Source organism: Rousettus aegyptiacus, unplaced genomic scaffold, assembly GCF_014176215.1.
Source record: "Rousettus aegyptiacus isolate mRouAeg1 unplaced genomic scaffold, mRouAeg1.p scaffold_m13_p_8, whole genome shotgun sequence".
NCBI lineage: Eukaryota > Metazoa > Chordata > Mammalia > Chiroptera > Pteropodidae > Rousettus > Rousettus aegyptiacus.
The window spans coordinates 3,928,044-3,955,684 of record NW_023416311.1 but is presented as its reverse complement, the minus strand read 5'-3'; the positions used below and the strand labels follow the sequence as shown (position 1 = coordinate 3,955,684).

Here is a 27,641-nt window from a genome sequence, read left to right as displayed (position 1 = left end):
GGGAATAAATCTTACCGATCATCTAAGCCATTGGTTTTCAACTCCGGCCACATATGTGAATCACCCAGGATGCTTAAATACACGCGTGTGCGCGCACACTCACGTTCCTCCCAGGGTGTCTAGGGTGGCACTCAGGCACTGGCATATTTTACAAGTGCCCGACCCAGTGGTAAGAACCTAATTTCTGATCAGAAGAGCACTTATAAATCTACTTTACATAAAATCAACACCACCTTTTTTAAAAGGACCCTAAAGAAATGACTTGATTTCTCAAGAAATTACATTCTTCTTCAAAAACTATTATTATCTCACTGTCATCTTAAAAACCAGCTTTTTTTCTGAAACAAAACAACATTTAATCCAGTGTATGTGACCAACTTCCTCAAAATTAGTAAGTCAGAGTAGTGAGCTTGACACTCTTTCCCCCCAAAACTGTATCATGTTTTTCCTTGCCTGAATCCCCGCTGGCCGACACACAGCTTGACCAAGAATACCAAATATTCTCTCCTTTTCTTCTTCAGTTATAGTGTCTGGAAGCAGATTTTGAACTTCAGATTTTTCTCTAGGCAGCAGACGAACACCTTCTCCTTGACTATAAAAATAAGCACGTCATCAGTATTTCAGCTACGAAGACGACATCATGTTAGCAGACACTATTTTGCGATGCATTAAATAAATCACACATTTCAACATACATACCTGGCATTGTCGACCACCTTTCTGCCCCACCTATAAGCCCAACTGGCCAAGGCTGCCCAAGATTTGGCTACTTCAGGTGCCTGTACTGAAGACAGGTGATACAACTGTCCCAAAATGAAGTCAGGTTCTCCAACTCCGATATGTACTGCCGTAATGGGGGGGGGGGGGGGGGAGAAAACAATGTAAGCACTCAGCAATGTTACACTCAAAAGTTCTAACGGCATTCCTGTGAACAGTGTAGACTTTTACTACCTGTAAACCATAAGTTCTACGGCACAGTACACAATCTGATGAAGCATTCGTTTGTATTATGCTCTTGTATTATGTATGTTGAGATGAATCACTCAGTTTCTCAGGTAAGCTTAGATTATCACCCTGCAAAACAAGTCCATGCCTTTCATGACACTGAACTTTGAAAAGTTCAGGTGTCAGACATGTTGCAGAATGTCTTGTATTCTGGATTTGAATGGCTATTTTCTAATGATTAGATTCGGTTTCAACACTTGGGCAAAATTTAAATATAGGTGATGAATATACGATCTCATTCAATCACAAATTCATAAGGCAAATAACTTTATTCCCAGTTTAAAAGTGAAGAAATCACCAGCTCTAGTGCCATTTGCCAATATGATAATTTATAAATATCATCAGACAGTATCAAGACCCTAAAATGCATACGTCGGAATCATAAGACCAACGTTAAGAAAATTAAAATCCCAGGTTTCACAACGACAAACGAAGGTACACTCTCACGTTCCAGCAAAGTGATTAACAATCTCCCAGTCTGGGAAAGCTGGGCAGGGCGCGTCCCGCAACAGGCACGCAGACACTGACTGAATGCACTCGCCACATACTTGTCAGGCGCCTTTCTGTTACCAGCACAAGTGTCAGGATGTACAGCTGGACACTTTGTAATGTCTGTTCTCTACCAATCAAGGGGACCAAGGCTATTCATTTATATCTTTGTCACTCCTTTAGTGTAAGATGGAAACTTTAGATGTCCGGGGCAGGACCTTATTGCCAGCAAACATATTTAAGTCCATAAAAGCACCATGAATCAGGAAGGTGGGAAGTACGGCCTGGGGCGCAGAGCTCAGAGACTTCCACAGTGACTTCGATACGGATACATAACATACGAGGGAATATAACATACAACGTTTCCACAGAGCTACTTTTTGTGGCCAATTATAGCCAGCAAAACATTGCAAAGTTTACAACAGGGGATAAAATAACTTCTAAAATTAATATTTTAAAGCTAGTAAGAGAAAGAAATCCTACCTGTCGACTCGCTCTCGATCCGAGGATACTCCTCCTCCATCGTATTAACGGACGGCAGTTCTATCAGAGTGAGGATGTTTTTAGACAAGGTAGAAAGGCCCGTGAGGTTCTGCTGCTGCTGCGCTCTGTAGACCTGCTTCAGCTGCCCTGAAATTTCTTTCCATTCTGCCTGGATCCACTTAGCCAGGGTCAGAATCGACTTGGCAACTGCATATTCAGCTTTGGCAGACTTGCAGAAAGAGATGGCACAGGAACTCAACATTTCCATCGCGTGTGTTGACTGGCCTACAGAAAGCAACGACAACGCAACAGCCTTAGAAGCCTTCAAAGCAAACAATGGACATTATTTCAAAGTAAAATAATGAACCATTAAGAACATGTAAATTCAGTGACAAATGATGATGTCTTCAAACATTTCTTTAACACACAGTAACAAAATTACTTCTTTTAAAAGAACTAAATTATAGAGATAAGTCAATTATACATAAATTCTTATTTGGGACTCGAATGTTCTGCAGTGGCTAAAACAAAATCGACATTTCTATTACTGCTTTGCATCATACACAATAACATTCAAACATGATTTTTATTATAGTCGTGTATTCACCATAATTCATTTACTAACCTGCTGTATGTAACAATTTGGTTTTTTCGATGTCGAGTTCAGGCCCCCATTTTTCATCCACTTGACCTTGAGTTGATAGTTTTTTAAAATGCTGGACTAAATCCTGTGCAGTGGTGGTCTTTCCCAGCTGAACCTCACTACACTGTGCCAGCAGTCTTGTTGCAAGTGACACGTTGCCCCGTTTTCTAGCAAATTTTGCTGCTGTTAGACCTAATTCCATGAGATGGCTTCTAATTGGAACTGTTTGTTCTGGAAAGAAAAAGACATTTTATTAGTCCCTGACTGATCTAATAAGCCCAGATTGCACAGAAACACGACCAAAATGTCCTCCTCTAGCTACTCCCTTCCCCACCACCTCTCTACACACAGGTCTCATTTTTCCACCATCTTTAAATCCCTAGCAGTTAGCATAGTGCTTGGGCTACAACAAATAACAAATGTTTGTTGAAGTAAACACATACAACGAAGCAGACAAAAGTAACGATTATTTACTGTAAGAAATTAACTTTTTAATTTCTGAACCTTTTAAGTAAAGGGCCTAGGCCGAAGGGTGGGAATGGGGGTCAGGCCAGACCAGCGGCCTCTCGTTTAAGCACCCTCTACGCTCCTCCGCGCCGTGCTCTCCCGGTTTACTCCCGCCTTTCTAAAGAAGTCTCCTCAGTCTGCTCTCCACCACGCACCCCTTAAAACCGGAGTGCCTCGGGTCGGTCCTAGGCTCTCTACTCTCCTCGATCTGTATACTCTCCCTGGATAATATCTGCTTCCGTCACCATGCAAATGCTGATGACTCCTGAATCTTTTACTTCTGACCAAGACCTGATATCTGTGTCCCACCTGCTTACCAGTCACCTACACTCAAGTATTTCAAAGGCACTTTAACCTGTGTCAAGAGGACTCCATTTTCCACCACCATCCAAACCTTTTCTTCTACTTTCCCTTTCTCAAGGAAAGGCACGTGACCAACCTGGCTACCTGAGCAGGTGCCTGGCAGTCATCGCAGCCTTTACTTTCAACCCTCACATCACATCTGCTTATGTTCTGTCCCTACTGTCACTACGTTGGTTGTCTTTAGCAGGGACTTCAGGTTAAGTGGCCTCGTCGTCCTCAGTCTTATCCTCTTCTAATCCATTCTCTAAGCTGAGATTGAAACGCTCCGACATGAAAGCCAACCTGACCCCTTAACTCCTGTGTGATGGCTTCCGCCGTCCTTCGGATACAGCGCAAACTCCCGAATGTGGCTTGTGAGGCACTGATGCCTCCTCGCTTTCCACTCCAGGCTCAACCCCATCCAGCCACACCTGTTCCCACTCTCCCTCGGGCAGACTGTCATCTAAGAATCTGTCATCGTTGCTGCTGGCCTTCACATATTTTTTTCTCTAACTAAATTAGTCTTCTTTCTCAACTCTACCTCCCTCGGGTCTCAGCTTTAATGGTACTTAGTACCCAATTCCCACTCGAGCCCCAGGATTAAACGGGGCCCCTGGTGTGTGTTTTTCAGCACTACGCCTGTGCGCTTCCATTCAGCACACCGTACTGCTGCTCCCTGTTTGAAGTCAGTTCTTCCTGCTAGACTCTAGAACCCCTTTGGCCCTAGGAATGCGGACAACAGGCTTGTCTTGTTCACCATCGCACCCCAACTTCGAGTACAGTATCTAGCACAAAGCACACACTTGATAAACACTTGCTGAATAAAGAAACGACGTGAGGAAGAGTGAGGATAACCAATGGTCCGCTGACTGTTTCCTCCCAATTGTAAGGGACGGATGAGAAGGGAGATCCTGGCAGTCCTCTTACGTGCCATGCTCTGTGCAAAGGCTTCTGTGTAGCTTGTCTCAACTCCCATAACCCTTAGAGGAATTGATGAGTGGGGCAATCCCCACAACCAAAAGGAAAAGTGACTCAGAAATTTAATGATTTGCCCCAAGGTCTCTCAATTGGCAAATGTTGGGCTAATGAGCCAAGCCCATGTCTGTGTGGCACGAAGGGTACAGGTAAGACAGTTGTCACCCTGCGGTGCAGGTCCATATCCTGGCATTAGCTTAGCTGCAGTTTATCACTTGAACTTACTCAGTAATCCTGGCTTCCATGTTTCAACTAAAATTCTACAAAATTCTGGCAACTTTTCCATTTTAAAGCAATAGAAGTAAATTGCTAGCATCCCTTTAACATGACAGACGTTTCTTCCTTAAAAATGAGACATATATTTATACAAATACTAATTTTCTAACTCTTCATTTTAAGTGCTTAAAACTTAACATTCACAGTTTATATACCTGACAAAGAATTTGATTTCAGAACACATAAACAAGTCTTATGATTTCATTAAAAATGTACCAACTACGGCCATGCCACCCTAAACAAGCCGTATCCCATCTGATCTCGGAAGCTAAGCAGGGTGGGGCCTGGTTAGTACTTGGATGGGAGGCCACTTAGGAAGACCAGGTGCTATAGGCATAAAAAATAAAAAAATAAGGGATTTTAAGCTGACAAGGTCCTTGCAACTTGTGAGGTCAACCAAGGGTTACTTCACCTTAAAAAAAAAAAAAAAGTGCCAAGATTTGAACACTTTACACAAGATATACAATGGCCACTATGCAAATGAAGATAGTCAATACCATTCAACCAGGAAAATGTAAATAAAACCACAATGAGATAATTCTAAACTCACTCCAGAGACTAAAGTTAAAGACCTGACAATACTCAGGATGTAGATGCCAGAAGGAATGTAAATTGTACAACCACTTTATAAGAAACTACCAAACTATTTTGAAAGGTAAACCACAGGACCCAACAACTCCACACACAGGCACTTACAAAAGATACGCACGCCCACCCGAGACCTGTGCAGGAACTTCACAGCAGCTTTATACACCACAGGGACATTTGAAAACAACTTAAATATCCATCAGAGTCAACAGATAAACAAACTGTGGCATAGCCATACAATGGATACTATTCAAAAACTGGAAAGACCACACTGATACATGCACCCCAGGTGACCCTTAAAAATACAATGGTAAGCAAGAGGAGCCAGACACAAAAAAACATACTTTACGATGATTACATTTATATAAACCTTTAGTAAAGACAAGACTACTCTGTAGTGACAGAAAGCAAATCAGTAGTCGCCTGGGATGGCCAGATAAGAGAGACAACTCTGAAAGACATAAAGAAACTCTTTGGGGTAAATAAATGTTCTACGTTTTTATTTTATTAGTGGCAAAGATAGGGTAAAGACATGTCGGAACTCATGGAACTGTATACTTAAAATGTGTTAATTATATTTCAATGAAGCTATTTTTTGAAAAAAGCATAGTTACCTTTTATTTTCTCCAACAACTGACTCTGGTACATGGTATATCTTAATGCCTGCATCCACGGCCTCACATCGTGCTGTTTACAGGAACGCAAAGCTTCACTGAAGAGCGGAATGAGACAGTCCTGTTGAGAAAAACCAAACTCTTTCACATCATCAGCCTCCTTACACGTTTGTGAACTGAGTTCAGTTACGTCGCCACAGGGTGGCTACTTCGGCTCTGTTCCAGGTTTATCTATTAAATGCTCCCCTTTTTGTACTGTATCTTCTTACTATAAGTGGAACAGACACCCTAACAGAAAACCTCTTTTGCCCCTCCCCAAAACTGCTTTTCAGAATGTAAGTTAAATTTATTGATATACTTATCAATAAAGCAGGCACATTAAAAAACATAAGCATAGTATTTACTATATAAAGCAGAAGCTAAATTACAAAAAACAAACAAACAAACAACTGTTGCTTCATAAACACATTCTCGAAGATTTTAATTCTCTTGGGAAGGACAGATCTTGGTTAAACTGTATTCTGTCTGAAAAGAGGAGGCAGTGTCTTTGTGAACTCTAAAATATAATCTGCCCAAGAGAAATATATTTACGTACACCCCTCTTCCACAAAAAAAAAAAAAAAAGGAAAAGAAAAAACAATTAAGCAATTAGCACCCTTGAGATTCTATATCTTAGATTCTTCCACCTGCCTTCCACATTTCTCAAAGGAAAATCTGCCTGAAAATGGCATTTTAAATTTCTGGATTTATTAGAGTATGCAACAAAAGCTATAAATGCTCTTTTAAAAACCTGAAAATCAGTCTTGTTCTACATGAGCACCTGTTGATGTTAGGAGTGTCCTGGTGTGCGCGCGCGCGCGCGCACACACACACACACACACACACACACACACACACACGCACCTCAGTAGAAAGTCTGCTGGAAACGGTGTTCTCCAGCGCAGAGGAGCAGTACAGCTGCAAGGTGCTCAGCACTGGCAGAGACTGGGAAACTGTCAAAGTGGAAAGTCTCAGCGGTCCAATAGCTATGCGGGACGTCTGCTTCAAGTACTTCACCACATTTCTGAAACAAACACTTATTATTAATCAGTAAACAAGATTTCTCAGCTTGTCACCACTGAAGGGATAGAGGAGTTGGGTAAGACGCTTCCATACTGGTCTCCTACGCAGGGAATGGACAGGGAGCAGCCTGCCTTTTAGTAAAGGGATATAAGCAAATCAGGACATTTACTTTGGGGGATGTTTACAATTGTACGTAGTTTCAACCTCAGTATACATTGGCAAGCGGCATTCACACATCGTATGATCGTGACTAGCACTGCAAAGCTCTGGTAACTGCCCCACCCCCAAGGACAAACCTGCCCAAGGTCCACACAACATGCACGTTCGCCTCCTCAGCATCCTACTTACTCAGTCACAGACTGCCACTTCTGATCTTGCTCTATGTGGTTTAGGGCAGTTGCCAAACAAACGGAACTTCTCAACAACTGCACTTCAATGGATTTCTGAAGTTCCCTTGGATCGGGACTTAACATGTTAGGAAGCAGTTTTTTCATATCTACAGAAGTTAAATAGATTCCATTAAGTGAATCTGCTTTTGATGTACAAGTGATAAGATATCCGACACTATTAAAAAACCACCACCAAAAAATACCTCCTTTCACATTAGGTTCAGCCAGCTGATCACTGTGATTAAATATTCCTGATGCCTACATAAAAATTATACTCCATGTAAAATTATATCTCAGAACCCCCCAAATCAGTTAATTTCAAAGGTTCAACAAACAGTTAAGTCCCTTACTATTTATGGGGGCTGATCTAGACTTAACTTTGGCACATCTTGCTAAATCTAGCAAATCAATGCTGACACAGATTACTCACAATACTAACTTCAGTATAACATTTTACAAAATGTTTCAATTGTGATAAATTAATGAACTACATCAAGATGTCATGCACAAAAAATATTTAAACACTACTTGTACTTCTTCAAGCAAAATGGCTAGATAAGTCTAAGTATCACTACACCCTTTTCTAGTTTGCTTCATTTTAATTAAACTGTTTTTCATTTTCCTAAATTTGTTGCTTCACATGGGACTCGGCCCCAAAATAAACATATAATAACTTCCAGATTTCCAATAAAATATACTAAGGCAAAACATTCTGATCAACTTATCCATAAAAGTATTTTAAATTTTTAAATGATCTCAAATACCTATTTTTTCTTTTGATCCTCCAGCAAGTAGATTGATATTTTCTCCTGGTAACAATTCTAACTGCTCAGTACATTCGATGAATTCTCCAGACTCAAAACTGCTTAGTGATCTGTAATTAAAATATCGTTAGCTTGTATTACACCGCATCCAGCCTGCAGAACCATTCAAAAAGACAGAACAAATTCTAGGGAAAGACAGCATGGCTACGTAGCATTTTTCTGGTGGAGTTCCTTCCACGCAGGCCACCGTTTTATTTTATTTTGCAGATATGACTACCACCTTGATTAGCACTAAGATTGGAATGGCAAACCTGAAAGCAACAGCTATCAGCATTCAGTTGGGCATACTCAACCCCACCCCACCCGTCTCTTCCCCTGTTGCAGTGTTATCTTTGGGGCCCCTCCAACAAAGTGACAGTGGACTTCCGCAGGCTGACGTCAACATCCAGTTCTCCCCAAGCCACTACTAAGCTCCCTACATGGCCTCCCGTCACCTAAAGCACAAGGTCTCCTACGTCATCATCTCCATCTATGTCCTAGTCCTGCTTTCACTGCTGATCTCCCTCTTCCTTCTCTACCCTGACCACCAGGTTTCATGGAACCTGTTTCTCTTCTTTCAAAGAATCCTTCCTTTCCGCCTCCTCGCCTTCTCTGAAAATAGTGACACCCACGAGACTCCTCTCTCTGGTCCTGAAGCCTCAACGTCAAGATGAGAGCCTCATCGTCCCAGCTCCCGGCTGCCGCTTTGATACTGCACCCTGTTCCCGCTCCCATCGCAGCTGCTCTCTCATAGACACCTTACCGGTTTCTCAGGCTTTTCCATGCACCCCTCATCTTTTCCTGTCCCCCTCACTTTGTCACCTCCCTTACATCTGTGTCTGAATCCAGCACTAGACATGGACATCACCTGACTGTATGATGCATCACCTGACCGCCTCAAGCCCGGATCAATGCAACCACCAGCTGCTCAGGTGAGCTGTGTTTGCTGGGCGCCGATGAACTGGGGAGGCTGGGAGACCCACGCGCTCACCCCCTCTGCCATACAGGCCTAAGTCTCCTCCAGTGGCAGGTCCCCTCTGTGCCCACTGAACTCTACTTTCAGCTACTGGCTGCTTCCTCAGGCCAACCCACCATCCGCTCCCAAGACTGTCTGAATGGAACTTCAAATGCTTTCCTTGAGGCACAGAAAAGGTGAGATCCAGTTAATTCTGCAAACAATGGTCTCCATCCTAGTTCTATTAGCTCCGCCCCAGCCCCTACGGGGTAAAAGAACACTTAATCTCACCAATATTTAAAATAAAAACACAATATTCTCCTCCAGCCACAGCTTCCTCTCCTTGACTCCAAGAAAAACTCACTACCCAATGAACCTAACTACAGTTTTTCATTTTCCAATTTGTCCTCCGCTTAGGTCAGGCTGAGCTTCTCTTCCCTCTCTTCAGAGCCCCTCCCTGGCTCTCCCACATTTCCAACACTTCCTTCCTCAGGGTCCTTGTGTTTTCTTCAATGGCTCCTGCTCCCATCCCTCAACAGATGCTCAAAAGGATTCTGACCTTGGCCCCCCTTCCTTTTCACTCATTCTCCAGAGTCTTATCAGTGGTTTGGTGCTTTACAAAGGTTCCAGGGATTGGAAAGTGAAAAGAAAGTAGGCCTTTAATTATCGCCTATATACTAATGATTCCCAAATCTCTAACTTCGGACTTTTCTCTTTAGCTCCAAATCCAGCTCTTAACTACATACTAACCAATCTCATCTGCACGTTGCATGTGCACCTTAAACGTGACTCATTGTTCTCCCTCTTTTCCTACTTCAATTTAGAGCATGTTTTCTCCTCCCTCTCCCTTTGCCCCACACATCCGTGGTCTGTACGCTTCCGCTTCCGCCCCACCCTCCGCACCTCCGGTCTCTTCACTGACACAGCAGAGCGGACCACTACGACGAATCAAATGCCACACATGTTCTTTCTATCCCACAAGGAATTAAGATTTTTTCACATTTCACTTGCTTTATTATTTTTTTATTTGTGTCCACTAATTTTTCTTAAATGTATGTGTAGCTCACATATATTTCAGTGTTTACTATTGAAACTGTTTGGGGTCTTTATTTAGAAGTTCAGTGATGTTTTTATAACCAGAAATATGACACAGGAATTTAACTCTTGTTAATATCAATTAGGCTATGGTAAATTGGTTTTGTCATACGTTGTGGTGAAAGTCTGTTTCTAAAAAGCTAAATGAGCACTCACTGTATTCAAATCCAATTTAGAAACAAAGCCATCAAACATGAACCTTTCTAAAGCACTGACAAATTTCTCTTTACAGAAGCCCCCCATATCTGTAGTTTTAGTTACCCATGGTAAACAGCAGTAAGAACATGTTATAATGAAAAGTTCCAGAAAGAACCCATAAGTTTTAACTATGCACTATTCTGAGCAGCATGATGAAACCTCGCGTCTTCCTGCTCGGGATGAGAATCACCCCTTTGGCCAGTGCATCCTCACTGTACACGCTACCTGTGCATCAGTCACTTAGCTGTCTCAGTTACCAACTGGTTTTCATACTGGTTATGAGAGAGACAAAGAGACACAGCGAGAGAGACACCACATTCGCATAACTGTTATAATGGTATGTTTGTTCTATTTGGTAGGTTGTTATCTCCTCCTGTGCCTACCTTACCTTTATCATAGCAACGTACATATAGGAAAAAGCATAGTACATACAAAGTCTGGTCCCACCCGGTTTCGGGCATCCATCCACTGGGGATCTTGGACGGTATCCCCCGTGGATAAGGGGAGATGACTGCGTCTTCATTTTGATTTTAGAACAGGCTCTGAGAATCGATGCCATGACTGTCTCCACAGTCATGAGCTTATCTTCCCAGAGCATCATACCCTCCACACATCCAATGGTGGTTTCACTGTAGTCATTTTTAGAATGCAGTATTAGGAGAATTACGACCATCTTGCAATACAAGATATGACCAATTTTAATATTTTTCTGCCAGAGAGGAGGCCTTTAAAAGATACTGAACCCTTTAAGTATAACTTGCAGCTGAAAACTACGGCCTTACTTTATGTAGTTGAAGTCGGCTTTGAGGTTGAGGGAGGTGCTGCTCGTGCTCTTTTTCAGGTCGTGGATCGCATTCTGCCATTCCTGCACAGCAGCCCAATCGGCAATCGATATATAGCACTCGCATGCCTTGTTTCCCAAATAATTTATAACCTCAGGGGAAGAGTCGGGTGTTTTGGACAGCACCGTTTTTCTGGAGTCACCTGAGAAAATATTTTGGGGGACAGAGAGTGAAAAGGGGGGGGGGAGAGAGCCATAGCAGTTATAAAAATTTCAAAGAACACAGAAACCTCAAAATATATAGTAAGATCATTAGTACAAACCATATAACAACTTTTTCTTCAATGCTGAATGCTCACCGTTCAGAGAATGTTTGGGGCTGGCGCTGTTCCGCCCCGCATTGGCCAACGTGAGAACAGACTTGTCGAAGCCAGAGATGCAGCAATCGACGCCTGTCATGGTACACAGATGCTCCTGGTACTCCACAGAGGCCTTTTCAAACCTTCAATGCAAATGGAGACAGTCTTATTTTTAAGTTATCCACGTATTTCATTTAAAAAAAATTTTTTTTAAATGAATTACTCAATAAACTGAGCTAGCCAATGAGTTAATTATTTTGCATGGAGTTGGGGGTGCAAAAAACTAGATCTCTTCCTCACAACAAATAAAAATAAATTAGGTTGTTAAATGCCAAAACGAGACAGTATAAAATAACTCACAGAAAACACTGAGGTAACTTTTTGATCTCAATGTGTGCAAAGGATAAGTAGAAGAATAAATACAAGAACCTGCAAAGTGACAGCTCTAATGAGATAATAATTTGAAACTTCTGGATATTAAAAAAGCTCCATCGACTATAAAAACAAAGTACAAATCAAGAAATTAGACAGCATCAACAATCTTGGTGTATGTTAAAGTCTCATAGATCAAAAAAGGAAAAACTAAGAGACCATGAAGACTTAATCTGTGTTTTCAAAAATCGCAAATGGTCAATGTGACATATGAGGAAAGTTCTACTATTAATTCTTAATAAAGCAATATAAAATAAAATACTTTCACGAATGATAATGGCAGGGTTGTTGTTCCTCAGTGACCCTCAGTATTCAAAAAGGTGAGAAGAGATGTCTCTATGGTTGTGGATTTAAACTGGAACTATCTTTTTCTGTTGGGTAACTTAGCAACAGTATATATTCATAAATCTTATAGGCTATAGCCTTTCTTCTAGTAAATCAACTTGCAGAAATGAATTTGACAAAAGTAATCACAGCTATGAGCAAAGAACTATGTGCCATCATACATTAAGATTAGCAAAAAACATGAGAAACAACCTTACTGTCCAACAATAGGGGATATTAAATTCTGGTACACTCACAAATAAATACCACTGTGTCGTTAAATACCACTTCACAGAATATTTAACATGGCAAACTATTTTTTAAAATATTGTTCAATGGAAAAAACAAAACCATTGCTGAAACTGAACAAAGCTGTTTTAACATTTAACTACAATGTTAGCCAGTAATATAAAGGATTTAAACATAAACATAAAGAAATTTTAACACCCATCGTCTTCCTTCCGATTTACCTCCCTTCAGCCTGTTGGGCCACTGAGTTAATCCAGAGAAGGTTTTTCCCAACAACAGAGGACGACCAGACAGCAACTCCCTGGATAGCTTCAGGACAATGAAGTTCACATAGCGCTTCCACCACCATCATAATGGTTACTTCCAGTTCATTTCCCTGAAAATGACATTCAGAAAAATTAACCACAGAACTGAACATCATTCAAATTCACATATCTTCTAAATTTACAACTCCTGATCACAACCTAATCCTACGTAAAGTCAAACGTACCTACCAATTACGTTTATGACAATGCTGTTACATTAGTTAGCGCAGAATTCTTAAAATGTAAAGTGTAATGTGGCTGCAAAAGGTGACTGACAGAGCCTTAACAGCACATGGCTGTCAGTCTTTACAAAGCAAAATGTTACCCAAACATTTAAACTGCAGCGTCTGTAGGAGTGATACATGACGTAAATACAAAGCAAAAATTAAACATAAACACACATGAATTAAAAGATGATTAATTTCATGTCTCTGAATACTACCTATTAACATTACCTTTATTAGTAAACAATTACTATTTTTGGATTCCAGTTATTTACTGAGCCCACTTACAAGCCAGCACTTTCCCAAGTACGACATCATTATTATACACTTCTGCATAAGTTACAAAATTATTATACTTTCCTATGCATTATACAATCACAAACTATTATAAAAATGATTTCTTCCATAGATAAATTTCCTAAAACTACCTTTAATGTTCCATCCCTTAAATGTAAGTAGTACAGGTTCTAAGCACAAAATATTATTAGGTGACTTCAGAAGTTATTGCTTGTATAAAATAGTGGATCAAAAGCTTTGAAAATGAATAAAAGTTTTCATTTATTTTACCCATAAATTAAATCATAGCAAAGGAATTAACCCCAAGCTTTTCTAATCAACAGATTTAAAAGGAACTCCAAATACACTACTTTACCTGAGATAGATTGGTCTTCATCTCTGTAAGCAAGTCAAAGCCATGTCTCACAGTCACAGCAGGCTGGCCTGCCAACAGTCCAACCCTCATGATGGAGAGTCGGATCCGAGTCAGCCAGTCTTGACAAGTTTGGCGATTGGTATAGAAAAAAGTCCTAATGACCTTTAGAATAAACAGAAAGTAGGTTCACGTTATAGGTGCAGATGTCTCGAACACACATACACCAAAAATACAAGACTACTGTGATTCCGGCTCTGCACACACTTCTAGGTTCAAGCACGAAACTGCTATAACGCAACACAGAGCCCACTGAAACCAACCTTGGGAGGCGATGTCAATGCGTTGGCACATCCCTCATATGCATTATACATTAATTTCTCCAGATTTTCCAGATACTGCAGAAGAAGAACAAGTCTAAGCTGGTTGCTACTGTGGCCTTCATCATTGTCTGCAGTTGTCCACTGACTCACATCCTGATCGGGGTTTAAAGTGTGAGCTGCAAGACTTCTAATGATACCTAGAAGCAAATACAATGCCCCAAAATTTTAAAGCAATCTTAAAAAATTCTAGAAGTTCTCAGAGATAATTTCACAAATTCATTTATCAAGGAACTTCTATATATCCACCACTTAAAAACAAAATTCCCCACATGAAAGATCTTTCATTTTAAGGGGAAAAATGTTTTCTCCACACAAATCCCCTAAGTTTTGAACAAAAACAGACAACCACGTTGTTGCCAAAAGAATTAGTCAACAAAAGCTTACTGTAACAAACATATATAAAGCCTGTCTGGTAAAGCATTGCAGAAAAAAAATCACATAATCTCAAATTTTTCTTTTAACGAAGATAAATTTCTTAATATACGACTTGAAAGCATTCGCACCCAGTGCACAGAGCCGCTTACCTTCGATTGTCTGGAAGGTGTCCTGCGCTCTGCCCAGTGGGGTTCTCAGCTTGGAAAGGACAGTGAACTGCGCTGCCTCCCAAATCGCCCACTGCCACAGGACAGCGTCTGTCTTTAGGAGATTGCGGGGAATTGTTGATTGGTCGCGCTTGTCCAGTCTCTGGCAGCTATAGAACAATCTTTCTAACCAATTGTCCTTCCTGGAAAAGCAGTTTCATATTGAACAGACAGTGACAACTCCATTTTAGTAATAGCAAAAACACTGCAAAGGGAATGGGAGTAGGAGACTATAACTTTTCCTAGTCCCGAAAGGCAAAACCTGTGAAACTGAGCAGCTCTGTATCCCGCCCCCCTCATGGGGAGGACTTCCGCAGCTAAAACGAGATGGGGTTCTGTGCGGATGGATCATTAGAGGAAATGGCTATCAGAATAAAACACTTGCTGCAACTGAGCAGCTCAAGAACGTCTGCCCCAGGCCTCCCTCCGAAGCACGGATGGCTAGGTCGGATTGTTAACTGTCAACCACATTTCATCACTCAAGTTCAAAGGCCATTTTTCCTCCTTTAGACACTACCATCAAAGCAATGCTTCCTACTAAACACTAAAATAACCCATTTGAAAAGAATGTTATTTTCTACTTCGCCATCCCTGACATAGCTTATCCTTTCCTCAAAAGCAGGTGTAGGGTCAAGATATTCAAGTATATCTAAGTTACTTTTCCCCAGGAAAGAGTCAAATGTCTTACCCTGTCCTATGAGAGTTCCCATATAAAATAAAACTAATAACATCAGAGAAATCTTGTGGATGGAATGTGTTACTTGGTGCTTTACTCATGTGACTTCTCAATGCTAAAGAAATTTCTTGAATTTCTGTGTGATTGTTATTGCTGCAGAAAGAAAATAAAGTCATTGTCATCAAAACGTTTTAGTTAAAAGTATATACTATTAAATGGGTCATTTCCTTACTAACTAAATTTGGAAGTAAAAAATTAAATTGAGGCTTTAAAACAGACACAGAAATGTTATTACAACTTCGAAATTTCAGGTTCTTAAAAGCTGCCAAATTAACTTAATGAAAACCAGTAAAGGAGTAGAGTTTCGCTTTTCAAATAACTGAACAACAAAAAAGCACATTTTAGCTCTACATGAATTACTCTGTACTAATTATTGTGAACTTCTCTCTTCCATCACTGAGAAGCGCCATTCAAGATGTGACATTAATGCACTAACACGAGCGTCCCCAATCTCTGGGCCATGTACCAGTATCAGTCTGTAGCCTCTTAAGAACCAGGCCGCACAGGAAGTGAGCTGTGGGCAACTGAACAAAGCTTCATCTGTATTTGCAGCCGCTCCCCAACACTAGCATCACCGCCTCAGCTCCATCTCAGATCATCGGGCATTAGATTCTCAAAGGAGCACCGGTCCCTGGTGCCAAAAAGGCTGAGGACCGGTGCTCTAACAGATGTGTCTTTTCCTGAACTAAACTAGGCAGTAAAAACATGGTGGAATGCCTCTGCCCAATACAGCTGTCGTACCTCAGGACAACGTCTAAAGGAATGGACTTTAGCAGCTTCCCAAATGCTTGTCGGATACGAGTCCCACTATGGACTAGTTGAACACGGCAAACATCAACACACCTGTGAGAAAATGAAATAGATAATACAAGTGTGGTGATATTTCCAAGTTATGAGGGCCAGGATCAAGAGACAGGCTCCGCAGTCCCTACCTCTGTAAAAGATCGTCCGGCAGGGAAGAGGACAAAGCGTGCAGACTGCTGCATGCCTGCAGACAGATGTTCACATCTTCCACAAGAGCTGTGACAAATCAAAAGACAGTTACTTTCGCCTCGCCAAAAGTTCACATGCCAGTATGTCAATCTTCTGAATACATTCATTCCTTCGACAGTGAGCGCCTACTATGGAATAGATGCTGCCTGGAATTCTCACTGGCAGTAAGGTTTGGGAAAATGCTACATTGAGCGAAATCCACTTAGAGTGACTAGTCTTCACCCAAACCTTTTCCTGAGGGAAATTTTAAAAGTTTACATACAAGCATTCACCTAAGTTTTAAAATGTGACAATCACTTAAAACTACTTATTTTTCATATCCTAAGACTGAAAAAAGTTAAGGCTTTATACATCAGTCATTAAAATGTAGATTATACATCTGAGGTCATGGAAAGTACTCAAGTGACTATCCTTCTCCCATTACCAAAGATCCCTTTTTAAGAGTTAACAAAATTAAAGGAGCGCAGAATCTTACTGTTGGCTAAAAGGCCTTTGCAAAATTTATGGAAAGATGGAAGAGAGAATAAAGGTGCGTATGTTTCAGACTTCTTCATTAACACTGCCACTTCCAAAGCCCAAGTCATTAACAGCTTCCTGAAACACAAACCATACAGTTGATTGTACATTAAAAAGAAAATCAACTATAAAAATCTATTCTTCTTACATTAGTTTTCTTTCGGTTTTTTAAATATCTCAATCAGTAAGAAACAAAAATTCAAATTACAGAAATTCCTTTTGTCAAAAATGGCATGCTTTTAAAGAAAATCTCCTAAACTAGAATAAATTGTAGCAAAGAATATTTTTAAAATCTCCACAGATTCATTCTTCCATGAAACATTGTGAGGAGGGGTCATATCATTCTTTTGAGAAAGAACAAGAAATTCTACGTTAAACAATAAAACCAAATCGTCAAGCGTCTCATAAAAGTGGCTGTACCTGCCTCTTCAAGTAATATAATCTTCATTGTTTTATTCTCGAATTATGAAGCCAAATTAATAAAAGCTGTAGGAAATGTTCACATAAAACATTCCCGTTACCTTGTGTCCTGGTTAAGATTATCCTTCTTTAGCAATATTCCCAGGAGGTTTAAAATAATTGAGAAATGTTTTTTCGTAGCTGTTGTTACAGTGCTGATCACGGCGCCATCAAACAGAGACGGCGACGAAGAACTCAGGCTGCTGGATATGAAGTGATCGTGCCTGAAAGACAAAGACCGGACTGCCTTCTCAGCTCTCGTTTAAAACGAAAAAGAAAAAGCCACCCCAGAGTTAAATCAACACGTTTTTAAAAATCTGTACTTTAAAGGGTTCATCTTCCCCTTGAAAAATGAAAAAAAAAAAACAAAAACAACAACAAAAAAAAACACAGTTTTTTTTTTTTCTTCTTAAATAGTTGAAAACACAGTACCTGGTGCAATGAGAATACAAAGTGTAGAGCACCGCATACTGAATGGCGGGGAAGTGAACGGCCAGGTCACCGTGCACGGTCATCAGATTCCTACTCAGGAGCGCGAAGACGGTTGGAGACAGCGCCCACATCTGACGGCGTACAAGAGAGAGTAAATAGTAAGTAAACGTCTGGCTGCTCCGACTCATATATGCGCGTACAGAGTTTGTCCTTCTAAACAAGTATGTCTATGCATTCTATCAAATTAAAATATTCAAATCTGAAAACAACCCGGCACTAAACAAGAGGGTGGCAAACACTATCTGTGAAGACAAGAGAGTATCTTAGACTTTGTGGCCCACGTGACACACCTGTTGCCATGTCTAATTCCTTAACTCTAATGCAGTGAGAAAACAGCCAGAGACAAAAAATACAAATGAGAATGGCTGTGTCCCAATAGAACTTTCCATAAAAAATAAGTGACATTTTGGTGATGGCTGCATTCTGTGAATAGACTATAAATTGCTGAATTGTATGTTTTAAATGAGAATTTTGTGATATGTAAATTGTATCTCAATAAGAGTGTTTTTCAGAGAGAGTGAGAGTGAGAGTGAGAGAGAGTGAGAGAGAGAGAGAGAGAGAAACAGGCACGGAGCAGGATTTGGCCCACAGGCTGTAGTTTGCTAATCCCTGGCCTAAACAAAGCTCTTTGTACCCTCCAGGGCAGTAGATAGTGCTTCCTCAATAGTCCATACACTGCGAATGGCAAAGCACCCAGTCCAGTGAGAAAAGGGCTCATCCTGCCACTCTAAGCCATTTCTGACACTCCATTCCACCTGACTGCCCACCCTCACTCTCTCCTGGTTTCCAGAGTATAAGACATAAACCTCCTCAAATCCGAAAGCCATATGAAGTGCTCAAAAACCAGACTTTAGAGTGGAAAGAAAGAAGAGTCTATGGCGGCCTTCCAATATAAGCTGTGAGGAGCGGTGAGGGGGAGGACAGCTACGGAGGGACGCGAGGCATTCTGATCTGACAGCATGGGAGAGCACGTAAGTCTAAACATCAAATTTGGCTTTTCCCTCCTTTCATCTCTTAGAAAACAGTATCCCTTAGTTATATGCCATTACTTTTTATTAGAACTACTATTTTTCAATCCTGCAAGATCCAACAGAAGGGAGAAATATACAAACCACAGCAATAATTATAAATCAAAAACCACGTCCCTTCGAATTTCTTAAAGGAAGGAAATCTTTATTCTTTTTTGCAAAGCAAGAATATATGAATGTTCCCAGAGAAGTGGACAGTCAAAAAGCAAAGCCACGTGTTAACACCAGCTTTAGTGAAGAGAAGGGAAAAGTACCAGGGAAAGAAGAGGTTGCATATTAAAAGAACTATGCAAATCTGAGCTGTGGAAATTTTCTAGAAACATGTTAAAAGTAAATATAAGAAATTCATAAAATACATTTTATTAAAAACAAAACAAATATTTAAAAATCTTATCAAAGGTTGTCATAGAAAAGGAGAGAGCTAAACATATGGCAAGAAAATATTCCTGTTAAATTTTCTTTTTCCAGGCATGTCCTAAATATGGCCATTTGTTCTACAGGGATTCTGTAGATGTACTGATGTGATTGTAATGAGATGCATAAACATGCAATGAGAAGAGGCTTCGATGCGGGTAAAACAAAGTGAAGACTCACCCCAATTAGTGAGTTTTTGGCATTTCCGATTGTAGTCAGGGCACTGAGGTCAAATATAACTACAAATTTTGCATTGTCTACATTGAATACATGATTCTTAAAAGCCTCATGTTTTATTTCAGAACAGGCATCAGGAAGTTGCAGACTATGCAGCAGGTTGTTTAGGGCACAAGTCATTTCTCCCAAAATTAATTTATAAGCAGTCTCCAAAACAGGAATATTCTTCAGGCTGAGCACTGCTTGATAAACAGCATGGGCTACAGCAACAACCTTAAAAAGAGAATTTGGGAAAGTGATAATTAAATGGAAAATAAAGCTTCTACAATTATATGGAAAATAAATTACTATCTGCATAATAGTGATGTTGCAAATCAACTTAATACTGATAAATTGACTGTACAGAACGCTAAAATCTTAAGTCCTAAAAAAACCAACCTACACATATCAGTAAGTTTTTTTTTTCTCAGTAAGCTTTTTTAAATCTATAAAGCTTTATTACAGAGAAAGGAAACTCTAAATTAAAACTAGAGATATAAAATTTCTTAAAAGGCCATTTTTTTTAAAGCAGCCAGTGTCAAAACACATAAAAGAACAGCAACTTATTAAGATTGGTTTCCCACATATACTTAGAAAGTCTGTAATGGTTTAGACATGGGGTTGACTGAGAAACTAATGATGAAATTTCATTTACGACATGTACAGTACTTCTGAACAAATTTAATACAAACGAGTGATGAAGATCTGAAGACTATCCGGCATATCATTCATCAAAGTATACAGTGATAATCAACAAATATCAAGTTTGAATCATTATTAATCACTATATTCTAAATCAAACACTTATCATTTCATTCAATTTCATTTACGTGGCCTACTAAGCAACATCATGTCCAACTCTTCAACGTAGTAGCACTTACCTCTTTTTCTTTATGATAACGCAAAAACAGTAGTTTAGATGATGGTATAAACATTTTTTCTACAAATGATGATGGCAGTTTTGTATTTATCTGTTCAACAATCTAAAAGAATGAAATTTTTTAAAATGAGCAATCGAGCACAAAACATCAAAGAACCTTACATGCACATTGCTAAGTGAAAGAGGGCAATGTGAAAACCCTACGGACTACATGATTCCAACTATAAACTCTGGCAAACACAAAACCATGGAGACAGTAAAAGGATCGGTGGTTGTCATGGGGCTTGAGGGGAAGGAGGGACAGAAGGAGCAGGTGGAGCACATGGGATCTTTAGGGCGGTGCAACTATTCTGTCTGATACTGTAATGGTAAATGCACGGCACTACACATTTGTCAAAACCCACAAAATGTACGAAACGGAGAGTGAACTATGGACTTTAGTTAATAATAATGTGTCGATCTGGCCCATCAATTATACTAACTTTAACACAGCAGAGCAAGAAGTTAACAATAAGGAAAACTACAGGAGAAAAGGGTATATGAAAACTCTACTTTCTGCTCCATTTTTCTGTAAACCAAAAAACTGCTCTGAAAAACAGTCCACTAATTATACATATAAGCTATATTTTAAGGCCTTAACGCTGTAACATTTAAAAATGGCTACATACCTAAGTAGGATATATGTATTTAAACTTGTACACAGGCATTTTTTTACATTGGTTTGGGGAGGTATAAACGTTAGACAGAAAGTCATAGAGAATTTGCTTTATGCTAACCCAGTGGGGGGTGCAGGGACAGCAAGGAGGAGGCAGAGTCAAAGGCCTGGACGAAACCATACGGACCATGTGTTTCTAATCATAGAAATTAAGTTGTCTGAGAATCATTATATTATTCTGGTTTTTTTTAGTATGCTTAAAAATGTCCATAACAAAAGGTAGAAGGGAAGGAGAATATTTATGGTTAAGAATAAACACTGCAAAAGAAGTTGCATATGGAAAACGAAACATGCAGGGGCTTTCAAAATAGCTATCCAGCCCCTTCTCTTATGCAGTGTTTATCAGAAATATTAGTCTCACGTAAAGTATGTTTCAACAAAAAGACGACAAAAAACAAGTACATCTACACTGAGATGAGCTATCAAACACTAAAAGTAAATAGATACTACAGCGAAAGCAAACTAGATGATATAAATAAGACTAATGGGCTCAAAAAAACTCTAAAAACCACCAAGACCTTGATTTCTTCCAACTCGATTTAAATTTAAGGGCCTGAATAAACCAACGTATTAAAAAGCAACAAAAAAGAATTCACATACCAATGTGAGTAAATTCAAGACTGAGATGACATAATCTGTACCACAAGTCTGGCAATTCTCCAGTTGATCTAATCCGTATGTAATGACCATGTCACAATGTATAGTCATGCTAGGATCCAAGCTGCCGAGCAAAACACCAACACACTCATTAGCAGCTGTCAACACAGCCTCAGAAAAAAACACTTGGTTTGCAGCCGTCACACATCTCATTACTCTGTACAGAACCTGCAAATGGGGAAAACAAGCAGCTTTTTAAAAAAATTCACATGCTTCCACGGAGCAAACAAGTATTTTCTAGTTTCTATTTAATGCAGTTTCAGCTGAAAATTAACTGCCTGCCTTGTCGGTAGTCTCTTATGTTCTAGTCCTTAGAGACTGAATAATAAAGGTATCGTTGGTACAGTATATGAAATCGATCTTGCCTTAAAAATTCTTAAGTACTATTGTGACAGGAAACGGAATTTGCCATCCCCTATTTCCATTTTACCCATTTCCTATGGCCCCAAAATCACTAACTGGACGGAGCTCAGAACCTTTAGAATCATGAAATATCCCAGAACTCAGAACAGGAACAGCATGGAAATAACCTGCCATCAGAGTAACTCTCTATAATCTAGCACTTGGGCTTTTGGCGATCAGTCTTGTAAAACTAAGCATCCAAGTCTCCTTTAGCTTATAAAGGCCCATATATGAACGGCTTCTTTTAAAAGAAAGGTATTCTCATTCACAGCATGTAATACCTATATGATTATAAAACCATACAATTTCCAATCAGAAGTCCCACTAAACTGTAATAGTCAATATTAACGTACTAAATTTCTAATAAAAATAACTTAGGAAAAAAGAGAACTGACACAAAGGTTATTTCCAAAACATTTCTGTAATATCAAAGTGACTATCTATAGGTTTAAAAAAATCTATGTATAGGTTAAAAAGACCTAAAAGACCTTCTGGCAAAGGCCTAAATGACCTTCGTAAATGAATATATTTAAAACGTAACTATCTTAAGTTAACTGCCTTTATTTCAACACTGACAGTTATCTAACAAAAACCTTTGAAACAGCAAAAATGAAACAAAAAGATATTAAACCATTCTGATCAGGTTTAAAACATTAACCTGCTGCTTTTAATTATCTTCAAGATCTGACATTTCTGCTCAAATATACGATTAACTTACTAAGAATTACGGACATTATATTCTATTTTATCTAGCAACATGTTCAACAAAAACAAATGCTCGTAAAAAAAGCTAGAGTTTTGTCCTAACAGGAAAATGTTAATCATTTAGATGAAATCTCTTCTGACTGTATGTATCACACGTGCTTCTCCCCTCACAGTCAAGCAGCGTGTAATGACAGGCGTTCGCGTCACGTCCTCTAGGCCAAACCACTCACCACACTGTGATACAGTGCAGCTGACGCTGGGGTGCGGGAGTGCGGCACTCCAGCTACCCGTTATCATCGGTCTCAGATTACTGTACACTTTAAGCCCTTATGTCTTTCTATTTTTGAGGTCAGGCTATCAGGTTGTTTCATCCTGTCATGCTCACAGAAAATTACTTTTTGAGGCTTTCCCTATAGTGTGTTTTCTTAATAGGTTGAAAAACTAAAAGGAGACTCAAAAATTTAAAAGCAAAATATTATTATTAAAAAACAAAAGAATAAGATTTTAATGTATGTTTAAAAACAAAAATCTAAGAAGGCTCTCCTAAGAGAAAAGTTCATGGACATTTTAAAATTCAGAGTGCCTTTTTTTCCATGGGGGAATGGGAGAACTCGGAGGATAGGATACAGTAGGATTCCCAACATTCCCAGCTATTTCAGAAAGTAGCCAGATCTATACATGCTAAACAAATGAAGGGTAAATGACAGTTAAGCAGGTAAAGAGAAGCATGTACAATACAAAACCATCTTGCTTTTGAATGATGTCTAAAACCTGGGAAGACACTTACATCCGTCACGTACGCCTCGGTGATCGGAGGGCCCCGAATGGGGCTGAAGCGCTCCCCAATGCTCCTCACCACAGTGCTGAACACCCGGAGAAGTGCCGCCAGCTTCGGCAGTGACACTGACGGAGGAGGTACGTCTTCATCCACTGACTCCCCAGAGGCCACGTGGCTGAGGTCCTAAATGTGAAGTCACGGCATTCTTATTAAGCAGGCCACTGCAGAATTAACTTTATAATCGATTTTTACAAATAAAGACAAAGTTTTGACTATGAAAAAAGGAAGCATGCATCTAAACACAAAAGTGCACTTTATTTCTCTAATTAAATAAACCAATATTAACCTCAGTAGATTAAGGAAATAATCTCTTGTACCAAATCAAATAGGGATTGGTTAAAAAGAAACTCTAGTATGTACACTATAGTTGTATAGAGTTACAAATGGAGCCAGAAACTTTTACCATTCTTGAACTGTTTTTTGCTAAAATCTCATTTCAGGTATTCTTTGAACCACTCAACTCAATAATAAGCACTCCACACCAACATTTTACACACACAGTGTGTGTGTGTGTGTGTGTGTGTGTGTGTGTGTGTGTGTGTGTGTGGCGGGAGATTTAAATATTTTAAGATCTTGTTTACAGATTTATAATTCAGTTGCGGAAATAAGATATACTCAAAAGGAAAAGATGAGCAAAAAATGGGATACTAAAACCAATATAAACCTATATGTAATTAAATGCCAAAATAATGGAAGAGAATTGGATCTTATGGACACCAAGGGGAAGTCTCTTCTCTACAAACTAGAATGGGTGGCTTCAGAGAGGCAGATCGGCTTTAAAGGTGGGCTAGAGAAAAAGACGTTCTAGATATGGAAGCAAAATAGTCCCTGGCTTTTTTCTGAAAGGAAGCAAAAAGACTAGTGTAACTAAGATAGTGAATGTCTGTTGGCTAGAGGTAGCCAAGGTATGAAGAAAAGATGAAGCCTCGAACACCCAACAAGAATCATGGTGGACCTGAACAGGGGAAACAGAAAAAGGGATTCCGACAGGAGGCGGCAGGTTTAAGCCAAGACTGTGGGGCCAGAAAAGCCGAGAACTACTAGCAGAGACTTTGACAGCGCCCTCGAAGCGGCCCCACATACTCGCACGCCTGCGAAAGCTGGCGGAAACCAAGTCTTGTCCTCCAAAGTCTGACCCAAGATCCTCAACACACGCAAGAGGAAAGGTGTCAGAAGCTTTTACACAATAATTCACCTTGTTTTTTAGGACTATTTTGGAAATGGAAAATAAGAGTAAACTAGAGAAAAAAAATGTCTTCAGAAAACTACAGCTATCAAGATCACTTCAAGCTTTGCAAAGTTAGCTGCGGAAATAAGATCCACTCAATATTTCTTTCAGTCTTTCCGGTAATTCTGGTAACTTAAAAATATCTGAAAAATTTTTTAATGTTGTTTTGCTTTCTTAACTGAAATTTTAGGAAATAGCTGAGCTTTCTATATACTCACCTCAGCATATGCCTCCATGTCCTCTAGAAACTGACCAAGGAGAGTGGTAGAAAATGCAAGATCAGCCACCCAAAACGGCTCTAGACTCTGCAACCACCCTAGGAATCACAGAAGAAATTGCGAAGAGTAGAAAAAAGCAAAGAATCCAAGTTAAAAATATATGTGAGTACCTTGTTCTAAAAGGCATCTGGTTTTCGAGTTGCCCACTCTTAAAATGTGCCCTTCATATCATAAAACTAAGACCACTACCTGTTAAAACTGCTGATTGTGATTAACCAATGTCTCTTTTAATGCTACAAAAATGAACGCCCTCCAGAAATTAAAATGTGTATCTCATGTCCTTACTTTTTAGCAAATTTAATATCCATATTGTCATCACACACGTGGCTTAGACTTAAGTGTCACACTCTACCAGCCACCAGCCTGGTTATCTACTTGCTCCAGGGCCACGCCTAGCCAAGGTGTGCACTCATCTCCCCAGTGGAAATGGCACGGAATCACCCTCATCTGCATATCTTACTTTCAGAAGTTTATTGTTCCAAATAAGCTAAGAGAAACTATAGCAACTAGAACAGGCTGAAATGTGCAAATGAGTTATGCTAGTCATTCACTTAACTCAATCAGGAAATGTTTTCTTTATCATTTATGACAATTCTCCAAATCAATCCATTTGTTTAATTAAAAATAAAAAAAAAACCCACAAATTATAAATGTCTAGAATCTTCCAGGTTACATTTCAAGGTATGACCACTGCAATATCTCCCCTTACCAGCACATGCCACAAAAAATTTATTTTAGTTATTATTTATTTATTTATTTATTTTTGCCGCAAATAATTTAGTTAAGTCCTTTCAATTTCCCACTGGAACATTACATTCTGTACTTGTACTCTCCCTCTCCACCGCAAAGTATACAACATTCTTTTAAAAAGATAAATTTAGCTAACAAGTAATGTTCATTTATAACCAAATAGTTCCGTGAAAGTTATTTTTCTTGCATCATCAAATAAATAGTTTTAACAGCTGGTCTTTGAAAGACCAGTGCTCCCTCCCACAATATTTATATGACAGGGATTTGCTGAATGACTTACCAGACACCTGCTGTGTGAGCGAAGCTTTCTGAGTATGATCAATATGCCATCCAACTAAGATATCAACTGTATCCTGGATGGAGACAAAAAGAAGGGCACTAAGCATTTCAAGGTCTTACTGCTGTTCTACCCGTGGACCATTTCAGAGTAAGAGATTCTAGAAAGGGCATCTACGTTTCATACCTACTTGATGTTATACTAACTTAGAAAAGGGAGGGACATGGCAGGAGAATAATGGAACTTCATTTATTGACACTGATGAAATGATAGACACTTTTTAAAATATCTCAAGGCATTAATGTCAGAAAACACAGATAGTTATTTTTTTTTTTTTTTAGTAATATTGCTGCGCCTTTCAAACCTGAACCCTCAAATATCATTGATTATACGCAAAGGAGCAGCAGCTTTGTTTTCTGAATCCCCAGGTCCTCATACATGCCAACCAACCCCTCATCCAATCATCTGAAAAGACAAGGTTGGGAAACTCACCCTAAAATTAGTGCTGAAAATATGAGGGTAGCATCGAGCTACCAAAAGAATGCACTTAACACATTTGCAAAGTAATTCTGGTGTATCCACATTTTCAAGAATGGACTGCAGGCTGGTCATTACAAGCTAAAAAATAAAAGTTACAAACCATGAACATTCAATAAAACAGAAAGAAAAGCAAATTAGGTTATTTAATAGTGACGATACCCAAATCTGATTATGACACCAAAGAAAATAAATTCTACATTTTATTTCAAAAAAGTTGAAAACATTTCATTCCACTAAGAAATTAGGCTAAAAACAAATACTCTTTCTCTCTTCTTTACTGTCTGTTAACATTATTTCTAACTAGCAAGTTTACATTAGACTAAGTGCTCTCTTTAATAATATGGAATGTGAGTAAATTTCAAATCCAAAAACTAAGATGAGCTTAGGACTATTTCTTTAAAATACCACAATTACTTTCCAAATCAAAATACAGAACAAATTTTGCACTGTTTTAGTCTTAAAATATTAGTACTTGGCTTCAATTGGAACGACTTAAGAGAAAATTAACTCATGAATGACACGCAGGCTCACGTTACTACTCCATATATATATTTTAAAATAAATACACGGCATACCAATGACTGAAATTTTTGTAGCTGTTAATAACCACTGTTTTCCCAAAAAGGAAAGCATTTCTTTCCAAGAGCATGTTATAAATATAGAAGAAACGCTAGAATCAGAACCCAATATTTTGGAACAGCCAATGTTACAATCCAAAACAGGCACAGAATATAAAAAGATGCTAGAATAAGAGTGAAATATTACTGAACAGGATATTCAGAAGGTCTCATGGTATCACGCTCAGA

The 27,641-nt window shown here is 39.3% G+C and overlaps 1 protein-coding gene and 1 pseudogene across 2 annotated transcripts in view; one reads left to right on the top strand and one right to left on the bottom strand.

Moving 5' to 3' along the window:
- The window catches only part of SMG1 (SMG1 nonsense mediated mRNA decay associated PI3K related kinase), an 86,612-nt gene that overhangs the window by 30,458 nt on the left and 28,513 nt on the right, over positions 1 to 27,641 (bottom strand). For both annotated transcript variants that reach the window (XM_016156919.2, XM_036225869.1), the window contains 27 exons: positions 26,788 to 26,913; positions 26,299 to 26,371; positions 25,209 to 25,306; positions 23,712 to 23,885; positions 21,761 to 21,985; positions 20,447 to 20,548; positions 19,530 to 19,799; positions 17,848 to 17,978; positions 17,478 to 17,639; positions 16,916 to 17,034; positions 16,380 to 16,467; positions 16,189 to 16,290; positions 15,400 to 15,540; positions 14,655 to 14,854; positions 14,071 to 14,267; positions 13,751 to 13,912; positions 12,791 to 12,945; positions 11,565 to 11,707; positions 11,207 to 11,408; positions 8,138 to 8,247; positions 7,333 to 7,480; positions 6,826 to 6,985; positions 5,923 to 6,043; positions 2,603 to 2,851; positions 1,978 to 2,262; positions 700 to 844; positions 454 to 592 (listed from right to left, as the gene is read on the bottom strand). In XM_016156919.2, coding sequence (XP_016012405.1) covers positions 454 to 592; positions 700 to 844; positions 1,978 to 2,262; positions 2,603 to 2,851; positions 5,923 to 6,043; positions 6,826 to 6,985; positions 7,333 to 7,480; positions 8,138 to 8,247; positions 11,207 to 11,408; positions 11,565 to 11,707; positions 12,791 to 12,945; positions 13,751 to 13,912; positions 14,071 to 14,267; positions 14,655 to 14,854; positions 15,400 to 15,540; positions 16,189 to 16,290; positions 16,380 to 16,467; positions 16,916 to 17,034; positions 17,478 to 17,639; positions 17,848 to 17,978; positions 19,530 to 19,799; positions 20,447 to 20,548; positions 21,761 to 21,985; positions 23,712 to 23,885; positions 25,209 to 25,306; positions 26,299 to 26,371; positions 26,788 to 26,913 — 4,227 coding nt within the window. The remainder of the gene's footprint in view (positions 1 to 453; positions 593 to 699; positions 845 to 1,977; positions 2,263 to 2,602; positions 2,852 to 5,922; positions 6,044 to 6,825; positions 6,986 to 7,332; positions 7,481 to 8,137; positions 8,248 to 11,206; positions 11,409 to 11,564; positions 11,708 to 12,790; positions 12,946 to 13,750; positions 13,913 to 14,070; positions 14,268 to 14,654; positions 14,855 to 15,399; positions 15,541 to 16,188; positions 16,291 to 16,379; positions 16,468 to 16,915; positions 17,035 to 17,477; positions 17,640 to 17,847; positions 17,979 to 19,529; positions 19,800 to 20,446; positions 20,549 to 21,760; positions 21,986 to 23,711; positions 23,886 to 25,208; positions 25,307 to 26,298; positions 26,372 to 26,787; positions 26,914 to 27,641) is intronic.
- On the top strand, positions 4,938 to 5,056 carry LOC118607499 (annotated as a pseudogene).